Source organism: Natator depressus, chromosome 2, assembly GCF_965152275.1.
Source record: "Natator depressus isolate rNatDep1 chromosome 2, rNatDep2.hap1, whole genome shotgun sequence".
Taxonomy (NCBI): Eukaryota; Metazoa; Chordata; order Testudines; family Cheloniidae; genus Natator; species Natator depressus.
The window spans coordinates 101,437,496-101,451,404 of NC_134235.1; the positions used below are offsets into that span (position 1 = coordinate 101,437,496).

The 13,909-nt window shown below is 40.6% G+C and overlaps 1 protein-coding gene across 2 annotated transcripts in view; it reads left to right on the forward strand.

The window, feature by feature from the left end:
- The window catches only part of ATP9B (ATPase phospholipid transporting 9B (putative)), a 283,165-nt gene that overhangs the window by 247,366 nt on the left and 21,890 nt on the right, over positions 1 to 13,909 (forward strand). For both annotated transcript variants that reach the window (XM_074944742.1, XM_074944743.1), the window contains exons 16-17: positions 87 to 248; positions 7,077 to 7,169. In XM_074944742.1, the coding sequence (XP_074800843.1) occupies positions 87 to 248; positions 7,077 to 7,169 (255 nt within the window). The remainder of the gene's footprint in view (positions 1 to 86; positions 249 to 7,076; positions 7,170 to 13,909) is intronic.

Genomic DNA, 13,909 nt, shown 5'->3' on the forward strand with positions numbered 1-13,909 from the left:
TTTAACCTGAAGTCAGTTGTTTGGCTTTAGTGTAGTTTACACAAGGGTATAATTGACCTTTAACTCTTCAACATGCTTTTCTTTAGGTAGCTCTGGTACAATGGACAGAGAGTGTTGGTCTTACTCTGGTTAACAGGGATCTGACCTCAATGCAGCTGAAGACTCCAGGAGGACAGATTCTGACATATTATATTCTGCAAGTTTTCCCCTTCACATCTGAGAGCAAACGCATGGGAATCATAGTCCGGGTAAATGTTTTAAATATTCTTTAAATTGTTTGTTTTTACTAAGAGCTTTTTTTATTACAGTGTACCTGTTTACTCAATATAACATTTCAAAGTATGGATAGTTTACATATTTTTCAAATGTTTCAAACATAAAACTTGGAAGGTTTGTAAATAACACTCGTTTGTCAACAAGATATTCAACAAGATACTGTAAAAAATTAAGACTGTCTCTGCTGCAAGATGCTCCATTTAGGTGGAACTCTCCAACAACATGGGGCCAAATTGACTTCAATACTTCATGTATAGAGCAGCTTCCACAATCACAACCTAAAACTCCAGTTTTAATTTCCCCATTGTACCTATTATAGTTCTGTTAAAGTTCCAAGACTTAAGAGTAATATTCAAGTACCAAATGTACTTTAATATACAGGGGCAAGTTAGTGACTCACAGTGGCTGAGACACAAGGGCGCAGATCCACAAAGGTTCTTAGGTGCCGAAGGGTGTGTCTACACTGCAATTAAAAACCCAGGGCTGGCCTGTGCCAGCTGACTCAGTCTCCCAGGGTTCAGGCTGCGGGGTTCTTTAATTGCAATGTAGATTTACAGGCTCAGGTGCAGCCCAAGCTCTGGGACCCTCCCATCTCACGGGGTCGCAGAGCCTGGGCTCCATTCCAAGCCCAGAAGTCTACACTGCAGTTAAACAGGCCCCTAAGCTTGAACTCCACAAGCCCGAGTCAGCTGGCACAGGCCAGCCATGTGCCTAACTGCAGTGTAAACATTCCCTAAGTCTGAGGTTTAGGCACACATGTCCTAGTTTTAGTCTTCACTGTGATCCTCATAACTCCTAATTCTGTAGGTACCTAAGTTTTCAGGGTAAAAAATCTCTAAACACCTAATATTTTTACATCTGGGCATGCACAGTGCTGCCCCACTCTAGACATTTATCTCTTTCCTACTCCCCAGAGTGGTCCACAAACCAGGGGAAGATGGGCATTCACCCGCCTATCTTATGTACAGGGTCCAATCAGGTAGGCTTGCTCAGAGGCCGCCTACTAGAGTAGGTCTTACTCAAAATCTGGCTGGTGGTAGTGGTGGTGCCTACCTTATAACTTATAGCTCAGTGGTTAGAGCAATTGCCTGGGATATGGAAGACTCAGTTTCAGTTCCCTTCTGCCTGAGGGGAACAAATGATGTGAACAGGGGTTTCCTATTCTTCAGGAGAATGGTCTAACAAGTGAGCTATGGGATATTCTGATGTAGGACTCCTTCAGTCTCTCCTGTTGAAGCTGTTCCATTTTCAGGTGTTGTGGATTGCAGTGTTGTTCCTGTGATTTTTCTAGGCACCTAAAAGGTAGGCATTGCAGCACTCAGCATTGCAATACCTAGGTCCCTTTGTGGATCCTGACCAAAGTGCTAGAAATAGAGGTTCCTAAGGGAAATGTTGAAACAACCTCAACCACAACAACCAAAAATACTCCATAATAATACAAGGAAGAATAAATTGAATTAGGATTGTTTTTGTAAAATGTAGGTGGAAATACTTTGATAACAAAAGGACTGACCTCAGAAGCTGGCAATTCTGTTGTCTATTTTTGATTTTTAGAACTTGGTTGTAAAATAAAGTGTATTTTACAAAAAGTTTAGCAATATTTTATGGTCATAAAGTTTAATTGGTAATTATATTACCAGTCACTTCTGGGGAAGTGCATCTGCACAAAAATATCTTTAGACTTTATTAAGAAAGTGATTTGTAAATTGTGGAATAACGATTTGAGCGATATTATGTGACTTTGTATTACTGTATCATTGTATCAAATTATTTTTCATTAAAATACAATGCAACTTCTTAAAGAAGTATACAATATCTCCAGCCTTCCTATTTCTATTGTCTAACTGGATTGTAAGCACTTCTGGATAGGAATATTGTCCTCTTTCCATTTTCAAATCACTTAGCCTACATTTTATACTATACATATAATAATGTATAATTAGGGCTTCTGGTTTTTCTTTTCTTTAGGGCTTCATTTATTTTTAGCAGTATTGGAGTTTCATAGAATCATAGAATATCAGGGTTGGAAGGGACCTCAGGAGGTCATCTAGTCCAACCCCCTGCTCAAAGCAGGACCAATCCCCAATTAAATCATCCCAGGTAGGTCAAGCCTGACCTTAAAAACTTTTAAGGAAGGAGATTCCACCACCTCCCTAGGTAACGCATTCCAGTGTTTCACCACCCTCCTAGTGAAAAAGTTTTTCCTAATATCCAACCTAAATTTCCCCCACTGCAACTTGAGACCATTACTCCTTGTTCTGTCATCTGCTGCCACTGAGAACAGTCTAGAGCCATCCTCTTTGGAACCCCCTTTCAGGTAGTTGAAAGCAGCTATCAAATCCCCCCTCATTCTTCTCTTCCGTAGACTAAACATCCCCAGTTCCCTCAGCCTCTCCTCATAACTCATGTGTTCCAGACCCCTAATCATTTTTGTTGCCCTCCGCTGGACTCTTTCCAATTTTTCCACATCCTTCTTGTAGTGCGGGGCCCAAAACTGGACACAGTACTCCAGATGAGGCCTCACCAGTGTCGAATAGAGGGGAATGATCACGTCCCTCGATCTGCTGGCAGTGCCCCTACTTATACATCCCAAAATGCCATTGGCCTTCTTGGCAACAAGGGCACACTGTTGACTCATATCCAGGTTCTCATCCACTGTAACCCCTAGGTCCTTTTCTGCAGAACTGCTGCCTAGCCATTTGGTCCCTAGTCTGTAGCGGTGCATTGGATTCTTCTGTCCTAAGTGCAGGACTCTGCACTTGTCCTTGTTGAACCTCATCAGATTTCTTTTGGCCCAATCCTCTAATTTGTCTAGGTCCCTCTGTATCCTATCCCTACCCTCCAGCATATTTACCTCTCCTCCCAGTTTAGTGTCATCTGCAAACTTGCTGAAGGTGCAATCCACACCATCCTCCAGATCATTTATGAAGATATTGAGCAAAACCGGCCCCAGGACCGACCCTTGGGGCACTCCACTTGATACCAGCTGCCAACTAGACATGGAGCCATTGATCACTACCCGTTGAGCCCGACAATCTGGCCAATTTTCTTCCCATCTTATAGTGCATTCATCCAGCCCATACTTCTTTAACTTGCTGGCAAGAATACTGTGGGAGACCATATCAAAAGCTTTGCTAAAGTCAAGGAACAACACGTCCACCACTTTCCCTTCATCCACAGAGCCAGTTATCTCATCATAGAAGGCAATTAGATTAGTCAGGCATGGCTTGCCCTTGGTGAATCCACGCTGACTGTTCCTGATCACTTTCCTCTCCTCTAAGTGCTTCAGAATTGATTCCTTGAGGACCTGCTCCATGATTTTTCCAGGGACTGAGGTGAGGCTGACTGGCCTGTAGTTCCCAGGATCCTCCTTCTTCCCTTTTTTAAAGATGGGCACTACATTAGCCTTTTTCCAGTCGTCCGGGACTTCCCTGGATCGCCATGAGTTTTCAAAGATAATGGCCAATGGCTCTGCAATCACATCCGCCAACTCCTTTATCACTCTCGGATGCAACGCATCCGGCCCCATGGACTTGTGCACATCCAGCTTTTCTAAATAGTCCCGAACCACTTCTTTCTCCACAGAGGGCTGGCCACCTCCTCCCCAAGCTGTGCTGCCCAGTGCAGCAGTCTGGGAGCTGACCTTGTTCGTGAAGACAGAGGCAAAAAAAGCATTGAGTACATTAGCTTTTTTCCATATCGTCTGTCACTAGGTTGCCTCCCTCATTCAGTAAGGGGCCCACACTTTCCTTGACTTTCTTCTTGTTGCTAACATACCTGAAGAAACCCTTCTTGTTACTCTTAACATCTCTTGCTATCTGCAACTCCAGGTGTGATTTGGCCTTCCTGATTTCACTCCTGCATGCCCGAGCAATATTTTTATACTCATCCCTGGTCATTTGTCCAGTCTTCCACTTCTTGTAAGCTTCTTTTTTGTATTTAAGATCAGCAAGGATTTCACTGTTAAGCAAAGCTGGTCGCCTCCCATATTTACTATTCTTTCTATACATCGGATGGTTTGTCCCTGTAACCTCAATAAGGATTCTTTAAAATACAGCCAGCTCTCCTGGACTCCTTCCCCCCTCATGTTATTCTCCCACGGGATCTTGCCCATCAGTTCCCTGAGGGAGTCAAAGTCCGCTTTTCTGAAGTCCAGGATCCGTATTCTGCTGCTTTCCTTTCTTTCTTGTGTCAGGATCCTGAACTCGACCATCTCATGGTCACTGCCTCTCAGGTTCCCATCCACTTTTGCTTCCCCTACTAATTCTTCCTGGTTTGTGAGCAGCAGGTCAAGCAGAGCTCTGCCCATAGTTGGTTCCTCCAGCACTTGCACCAGGAAATTGTCCCCTACATTTTCCAAAAACTTCCTAGATTGTCTGTGCACCGCTGTATTGCTCTCCCAGGAGATATCAGGGTGATTGAAGTCTCCCATGAGAACCAGGGCGTGCGATCTAGTAACTTCTGCGAGTTGCCGGAAGAAAGCCTCGTCCTCCTCATCCCCCTGGTCCGGTGGTCTATAGTAGACTCCCACCACGACATCACCCTTGTTGCTCACACTTCTAAACTTAATCCAGAGACACTCAGGTTTTTCTGCAGTTTCATTCTTGAGCTCTGAGCAGTCATACTGCTCTCTTACATACAGTGCAACTCCCCCACCTTTTCTGCCCTGCCTGTCCTTCCTGAACATCTCAGATCCATCCATGACAGTACTCCAGTCATGTGAGTTTTATATAGGTGTCCAAAATTCAGGGCTTTTTCATAGTATGAAAAAGTGATGAGTAATGTATGTTTCATACATTACTCGTTATGGCAGTATACTCTGAGTATCTCTTCGTAATGTTCCTTGGTGCACTTTAACATAGTACTGTTTCAAACAGCACTACGTTTAAGCACACAAGGGAACCTTTAGTGCACACTAGCACAGGCCACACAGGCCAGTCAATGTGCAACATGTTTGTGTGTTTTATAAATCACACCCCTGTTACTGGGGTCCATGTTACTGCTCCATGCAGATAGACCTTTAGATACAAATAACCATTTCCAGTGTTTTTCCAGTGTTTATTGGATGAACACCAATTTTATTTTTTATTTTATTTTTTAATTGGGAGTGTTTTGTCAGTGTTATCAGTTAAAACCTAAAATCAGCAGCCCTACGTATGATCTTAATGGGAAGACTTATGTATCTGAGGGAAAGGTGTCAGCTTTAATACAGAAATGTATTTGTGCTGTATATCACAAAAGAGGAAGAACCTTCCAGTAGTTAGAACAGAGTCTAGGAGTTAAGAAATCCAGGCTTTATTTTCAACTCTGCCACTGATGCACTTTGTGATCTTGGGCAAATCATTTAGGCCCACTATTCAAAAGTGACCCCTGTAATTTTGCCTCCATTTTTAGAGCAACCAAATTTTAGCTATTTAAGGACTAATTTCCAAAAATGCCGAGCACCTGTATCGTGCATTGACTTCATTTGGAATTGTAAGTGTTCAGCACCTCTGTAAATCAGACCTTAGATATGTAAAGTTGGGCTCCCAAAAACTGAGACCCCCAAAATTAGAGATCATTTTTTGAAAATTTGGGACATTGCCTCTCTTCCTCAGTTTCTCTCAATGTATAAAATGTGGTGCATTCAGTTTACCCTATCAGTTTGTGGATTTTAGTTGTGAATATGCCCCAAAAGGCTAAGATGTGCACATTTTTATGGATAAAATTAATTAAATTGGGTAATAAAACTTGCTGACTGTTAAGATATAGATATTCAGGCCTGTCTGTAAAGTCCTGTACTTTAAGAATTTAGGTGTATTCTTATCACTTGGCTAGTTAGAGGTATAAAAGAAAGAATCAGAATCACTGTCTGCCAGTGTAAGGTCCGTCTCTTATTGTGACAGTCTGAGGCCCTGTTCTTAGGCTAAGGCCTTTGGCTAAGCGACAGAGGCAGCCATAAGCTGGGAAGCGACCGGTCACATCCTCACATTCCAAAGTAGTCACATTGAAAGAAGGTGCTATTGGGCTGTTAGGAATACAATCCTGTCCTGATAGTGCGTATCACCTCCAGAGAAAGGGAAGTGCCTAGAAGATGTAAAAGGAAATTGAGGTTGATAGTTTTCTGTCTGGTAAGAACTCACTTATCAATAGACACAGCTGGGAAACTCTTATGTCTTTATAGATGTAGTTGTGAAATCCTCACTTCTGTATTGTTTTGTCATTATAGTTCCCACTTTGCTATTGTTTATTGGCATGGTCTCTGTCTGGTTCTGTGATTGTTTCTGTCTGCTGTATAATTAATTTTGCTGGGTGTAAACTAATTAAGGTGGTGGGATATAATTGGTTAGCTAATCATGTTACAATATGTTAGGATTGGTTAGTTAAATTTCAGTAGAATGATTGGTTAAGGTATAGGTAAGAATATTACTATATAAATTAGGGGCAAATAGGAAGTAAGTTGGGATTCGAAAATAAGGAAAAAGGAACTTGTATTTAAGCTTGCTGGAAGTTCACCCCAATAAACATCGAATTGTTTGCACCTTCGGACTTCGGGTATTGTTGCTCTCTGTTCATGCGAGAAGGACCAGGGAATTGGGAGAGTGAAGGAATAAGCTCTCTAACACTGACCTTTTTGTAAAGTGCTTTGAGAACTTGTATGAAAGGTGCTATGTATATGTTAAAGGGGGATGGTCACTGCTATTGGCTATTTCAAATTTATTTACTGTATCAGAGTATAAGAAGATTGTTTTGTAGTTATGGTCATTTTGATTAAACAATGTGGACAAAATATTTCTTCTGCTGTTTTTCTAAAATTGCAGGATGAATCTACTGGGGAAATCACCTTTTATATGAAAGGGGCAGATGTCGCAATGTCCACCATTGTACAATACAATGACTGGTTAGAAGAAGAGGTAAGAAATATCATGAAAACTGAGTAGAACGGAGCAGAAAATTAAGTAGAAGGGACTGAGTACTTTATTTTGTCATGGGAAAATATTTTGTAGCTGAAATTTGCAAAGAACAGAAGGAGAAACCACAATGTCTTCTTTACCACAGATGTTATTGGAATAGGTTCAGAAATGGAAATCTTGAATCAAAGCAGTAATGGATTGTGAAATACAATTAAGTGTATCATGAATAGGTTTTAAGGATTTGCAATTGTTTCCAAATTTTGTATAACCAAGAAAGGAAAGCAGAGGTAACAGTTTTACTGAACAACGTAGCAACCTAAGACTAGGGATATATTTGTTATGTTGAATGTCCCTTCCAAAACAAATGTACACATAAAACACAAATACTTTTGAGAAGTATTCTATATATAGCACCTATTAGTCTCTTTACTGTTACAATTGGCTGGGAATCCTGAAATATCTTCATGGATGTAGCCAAAGTTAAATAAATTTGCTTAACCAAGTGTGTATAAACATAATTTTATAGTAATATAAGCTCCACATATATATTTATTTGCACAGATTACATTTCAAAACTGCTTAAATATTTTCCACTGTGTTGCTGTAATAGGCACCAGTAATCATCCTAATCTGACCCTGCATACAGACGATATGGTAATACAATGATCACACCATGTATGTTCATAATGGTATTGGCAATATGAATCAATATCTGCTTCAGGGCGGTTTGATTTAGTCAGGGACATGAATAAATTAAACTCCCTGAAGACCTAGCAAAATGTCATAAAAATTACTTTTGGCGATAATGATATACAATTAATTGTAAAATACTTGTTTAATTTATTTAACATTATGAGGTCCAATCAATAAGTGTTTTGCACCAGACAGGCAGCATCAGGCTTGTTTTTCATTAAGACAGTTGTTTTATGCTTTTTTTTTTTTAAGACTACTTTTAGGGTGTAGTCTTTTGATCAGCAAGAAACGCATTTGCTACAAAGAAGTTTCCTTGACAGTCATTGCTTGGCTCTATTGCATATGCTTTAACCATCTAAAAGATTAGTATAACCAATTCTAAAACTTCAGTCAAAAGGAAGTCTCCTTATTTAAAAGATTAGCAGGAGGAATCCTAGTAACCTAACAGTAGCATACTGTGTTGTCATATAGGAGAACCAAAGTGAAGGTTTTTTTCTGATTCAGTCTCTAGCTATTCCAGATAAGTAACTACGGGAAGAAATTCATGACTGTTAAAGATGGGGGGAAACTATAAGTCTATTTACTGTAGTACATCTTGCTAGAACAAGATTGTGCTTTAGAATATATTCTTTAGTACTTTATTCTATCCAATTTCACGTGTCTCTCTGCAATCACAGGCACTGGCTTTCCAAAGTGCCGGGAGGTGCTCGACCCCCAGCTCTGCTCTAGGCCCTGCCCCCACTCCACCCCTTCCCCCAAGGCCTTACTCCCGCCCCACCTCTTCCTACCCCTGCACCACTCCCACCCTCCCTCTTCCCACCCAGTTCTGCCCCCTCTCCCGAGCACATCTCATCCTCGCTTCTCCTCTGCAGCCTCCTGCATACTGCGAAACAGCTGATTGGGGAGGGTGGGGGAAGCGCTGATCTGTGGGGCCCACCAGTGGGCAGGAGATGCTGTGGGGGAGAGCAGATGGGGGGCTGCCAGTGGGTGTTCAGCACCCACCATTTTTTCCCTGTGGGTGCTCCAGCCCCAGAGCAGCCAGGGAGTAGGTGCCTTTGTCTGCAGTACTCTGGAAGCATTCAGCTCTTCATATGGCTCAGTAGCAGCAGGTGATCCTGTTGCTAAGTAAGGATCATGCATTGATGGTTCGGATCAGCGCTGGCATTAGGGAAAATGGCACCCTGGGCGAACTTGTATTTCTTCTTCCCTGCCCCCACCACCTCGGCTCCCTGGGCTTCCCCCTGCCCATCACCTCTGGGCCCCGCTGCCTCCCCCAGTGTTTAATTTGTATTGAAAGAGATGCCAGAGCTCAGCCCTGGCACAAATTAAGCAATGGCAGGGCAGCCTGATACTGGCAGGTGCTGGCCGAGCACCCAGCTCTGAAGGCAACGCCCTCACCAGCAGCAGCGCAGAAGGAAGGGTGGCATAGTATATGGTGTACTGCCACCCTTCCTTCTGCGCTGCTGCTGTGGCTTGTGGTGCCTGGTGCTCGGCATGTGGCTCAAGGTGGCTTCGTGCTGTCACACGGGGCTGCATCTTGCCAAAGCCCACAGCCCTCTGGCCACTCCTAGCTCACTGAGGCACTATTTCAGATTTTGCGAGGGTGGGAGGAAACTTTAACTGGAATTCCAGGGACTACTTAGACACTGAAAACTCTGGGGTTTTTTGCAGATGATAACAGGAATAAGCTTACAGGAGCGCTGTATCTAATGGTTATATAAAGAAAAAAAAAATATATGTATTAATGCCAATTAAAGCCACGTTTAAAGTTGCTATGTAAATTTAGAACAATCAGGAGATAATACAGCAGGATATTCCCAATCCCAAACCTTGAGGTATCTGTTCTGGAGCTTTAACACAGATATCAGAAACACATATTTGATACTTTGTACACTATCTTCAGTAGAGATAAATAAAAATAAATAAAATCTGCTTACTTTCTCTAACAGACACACACTCTGTGTTACTGTCATTATCTACTGTATTTTTATCAATTGTCTTTCACTCCACTAAAAACGTACTTAATTATAACATATGTGATTAAGATTTTTTTCTCTTTTATTAGGAAAGGGAATTTATTCTGGCATTTATGTTTACCAATCACAATCATGTACATGACTCCCTAACATTTGACTCCATCATTGCTATTGGTATCTTAGTTGGAACTGTATTTATTTTCATGCAAATTTTAAGTTATTTTACAGATACAACTAAAAATACAATTTGAAAATAAGTGACCGTCATCTGCCCGGTGTCTAAAGTTATATGTTAGCTAATGTTTTTTAAACTGGCACTGCTAAGGTTAGTACACAGTAAAGTTACATTCTAGAAGGATAGTATTATTCGATTGCACCACTTTAAATAATGACTGACAAAGCACAATACGATAATAAAAGTAATAATGATAATTACTCCAGCCAGGACAGGTTAGGCATTTTAGAGCTCACTACTCAAAGAAATAAATGTTAGCATAAGAGAGAAATAAAATTATGAAATGCACAGACTAGTCAAAAAACTAAAATAACAGCACTTTGAAAGAATAAAATTACAGAGAAATATGTGCATTGCAGGATTACCAAGGAGAAACAACAATAATAATAATAATTAATAATACTAATATGTGTTGGGGGATGAGTGTGAAAGAGACACTGTGTGTGCACATGTGTGAGAGAGAGAGACTGTGTGCTTTCGCCCCGTTCGCCTGGCCATATCAAAGGCCAGCCCTGGTTCCGATGAATCCCATCTAGTACTTTCCACCTGCAATTTGGTGACTGACCGTAAACCCTCATGAGTGGAATTAAGAGAAGATAGAAGAAAGTTGGTAGCTAGGCTGAGGGGAAAAAAGCGTATACATTTTCAGCTCCTAGTTACATTTTGGAGGTAAAGCTATAAATCAGTGAAAATTCCATCTTAACCATAATTTTACCTGCCCCTAGATTCTTTCTGCCTGTGTAATATGATCTTCTACCAATCCATGGAGTAAGGAAATTTCATTTCAGTTTCTATCACTTATAACTGTGGTAGGATCATTAGCTTCAGAGAAATCCAGATCTGTTCTTGTGTAAAGTAAGGGGAAACACCTCTGTGGTGCTGAGCAAAGTTTTGAGCTAATATTTTTTTAACTTGAATTTTGATTTTATCATTTGAAAATCTGTGCTGCAATCTCTGCCTAGCTGAGGGGGCAATTTTCATTTTTTTTCTTTACCCTGCCCCAACCAGAGTCATTTGCAAGAGGGTAGTCCATCATCGAAGTATTTCCACCACGAGGACAGGCAGAGGGAATGCCCCGTGAGCTTATGTTCTGTATTTGTGGGCCTCCCATTTGTCTCTTAACAGCTAGATGGGTCAAACCCTTATCTAAGAAGATTTTCATACAGGCTCTCTTACCCCGGGAATTACGTATATATTGTGTTTGCAGTCATTGTTTTCTCTGCCTGAAAGAGTAGAGGCACATGGTAGCCCTACATCACAAAAGTGAGGCTACTGGAATTCTCCTAGTTGTGGGTCCATGTGACTTTGAACAACCAGATTCAGGACACTGTCCCCTATAGTCAGTCTCCTTGGAGCCATTGCAGGATTGTCCCAGGGAAATGGGCTTTAAGGTGGAAGTACATATTTTATTGCTTTGTCCAGTCTATAATAGAAATGCTAAATGATGCAGATTCTGTCACATACCTTGAGAGATTATTCCATAGCCCAAGACTAGCCAGGGTGAGTGTGAACAGGTGTCTCAATGGTCCTCCAGCATCTCTAGCTGTTATGCTATGAAGAAAACCTTGTAAAAGTATCCCAAGTGTTACGGATGACAAATGGTAGTCTTAGTTTGCAGAGGATCTGAAACAAAAGCTCTGAGTTGTAAATTGCCCCATGCATTCCAATAGGTACTAACTCAAATGCAAATCATGATACTTTAAAATGTCAGCATTGTTAACTGTTTCATTGACCATCGAAGCATGTAAGAAAATAGGAAATATATTAAAGATATACACAATCTACTCCATTTTAGGTAAACCTTTAACAACACATGAGAGTTGAAGGAGGCATAATTGGTTTCAGTTTTCTGAAGGGGGACTTAACTATCAAAAGAATGGGGAAAACTAGCCTAAAATACCATGCTGCCAGATAGATTTTCCTTATATTCAGACTACATTTTAAAAAAATTAATCCTATTACTTCTAGTTATATCCCTTCATACCGCATAAAATAATCTCTCCCCACTTGGTGTTTGCATGCTTCACAACTGTTATTGTCATCCACCTCCTACCCTTTAATATTGATCTATCCAAGTATACATTTTTAGCCCTTTACATTAGCCTATTTTGCAGTCATTCAATTGCAAACATATTTAATTTGCTGTCCATTTTTACTCCTTAGTCTCTTTCTGAATTACTACTTCCCATGTTACTCATTACCACTGAATATCTGCATTGTGGATGATTTTTCTCTATATGTCCATTAGCTTATATTTTTCACAGATTATCACATTGTATTAAGTTCTGCTGTTTCTAAGATTTCTGGGTATATTTGTATTATTTCAGAGTTTTTTCTGTTTTACAACTCCTCTGTTTATTATCTGTTTGCTGTGTATTCCTTAATAAATCATGAATATAAATTTGAAATAGTACTTATTCTAACACAGATTTATGCACAACTCACTAGGCACCTTCCTCCAATTCAGTACTTTACCACTTAGATCACAGCCTCTTAGCCAATTTTCAGTGTATACTATAGCATTTTTATCAAAGCCGATTTGAATTATCTTTTCAACTAAGATTTCATGAGCCGTAGTATCAGATGCTATTCTCAATGTGTGGTTCTCCGCAAGGATCCAAATTACTTATTTGTCTCAGCTTGGCTAAGGAAAAGGTATGTTTGAGATAAAGGAGTTATCAGGCTGGGTTAAAACCACTATGCTGCATGCACAAAAGAAACCAATCTTACTATGAAGCCTGGGCAGCTACAGGGCTTGTTGTGGTGCTAGAGAGATTACCCTACCTGTAATTCTGTACTCAGCCTTGTGGCTTTCTGCAGGGTGGCACAGATGACAGTCTGAACTTTAGCTCTCTTAGCATGTAGATGGATGCCTTATGTGCAGTAAAGGGAAGATTAGTGATTCCTTTATCTTTATTTATGACACCAGATTCAGTCTTCTAAAGGCAGTAGTTTCATTCAAACCATGGCTCTTCCACCTCCCAGTAAATCTTAACTCTTGTCCTGAATACCTTTCCTTGCTCATTGCACTTTCTGTGATTAGTTCATTTTTTAGTTGATTTTGAAGTTTGTACTGCTTAAGAAGTTTCTCAGACTGGATTGCTTAGCCAAAATGTATTCTCTCACAGGATGTTGATATCACACATTTAATTGAATTTTCCTTTCTCCGTGTACTAGTTGGAGATCATTTTACCTAGTGTCCAGACTAATCTAGGAGGGACTAGAAAACCAAATTAGCTGTTTTGGAGATCATAGAAATGTAGGGCTGGAGGGGACCTTGAAAGTTCATCAATTCCAGCCTCCCACACTGAGGCAGGGTCTAGTATACCTGACAGTTGTCTAGTCTTTTCTTGAAAACATCCAGTGACTAGGATTCCACAACCTCCATTGGTAATCTGTTCCAGTACTTAACTCTTCTTATAGTGAGAATTGTTTTCCTATTATCTAATCTAAATCTCCTTTGCTTCAGATTAAACCAATTACTCCTTGTGCTACCATTGGTGGACATGTAAAACAATTGATCAACTTCCTCTTTATAATAGCCCTTAACATATTTGAAGATTATCATCAAGCTCCTCCTCTATCTTCTCTTCTCAAGATTAAACATACCCAATTTTTACCTTTCCTCGTGGATCAAATTTTCTAAACTTTTTATAATTTTTTTGCTTTCTCTGGACTCTCTCCAACTTGTCTACATCTTACTTACAGTGTGGTGCAAAAAAACCGAACACATTACTCCAGCTGAGGCCTCACCAATGGCAGATAGAGTGGAATAAGTACCTCCTGTTAATATACCCCAGAATTATATTAATGCAACTTTTTTGCAACTGCGTCAC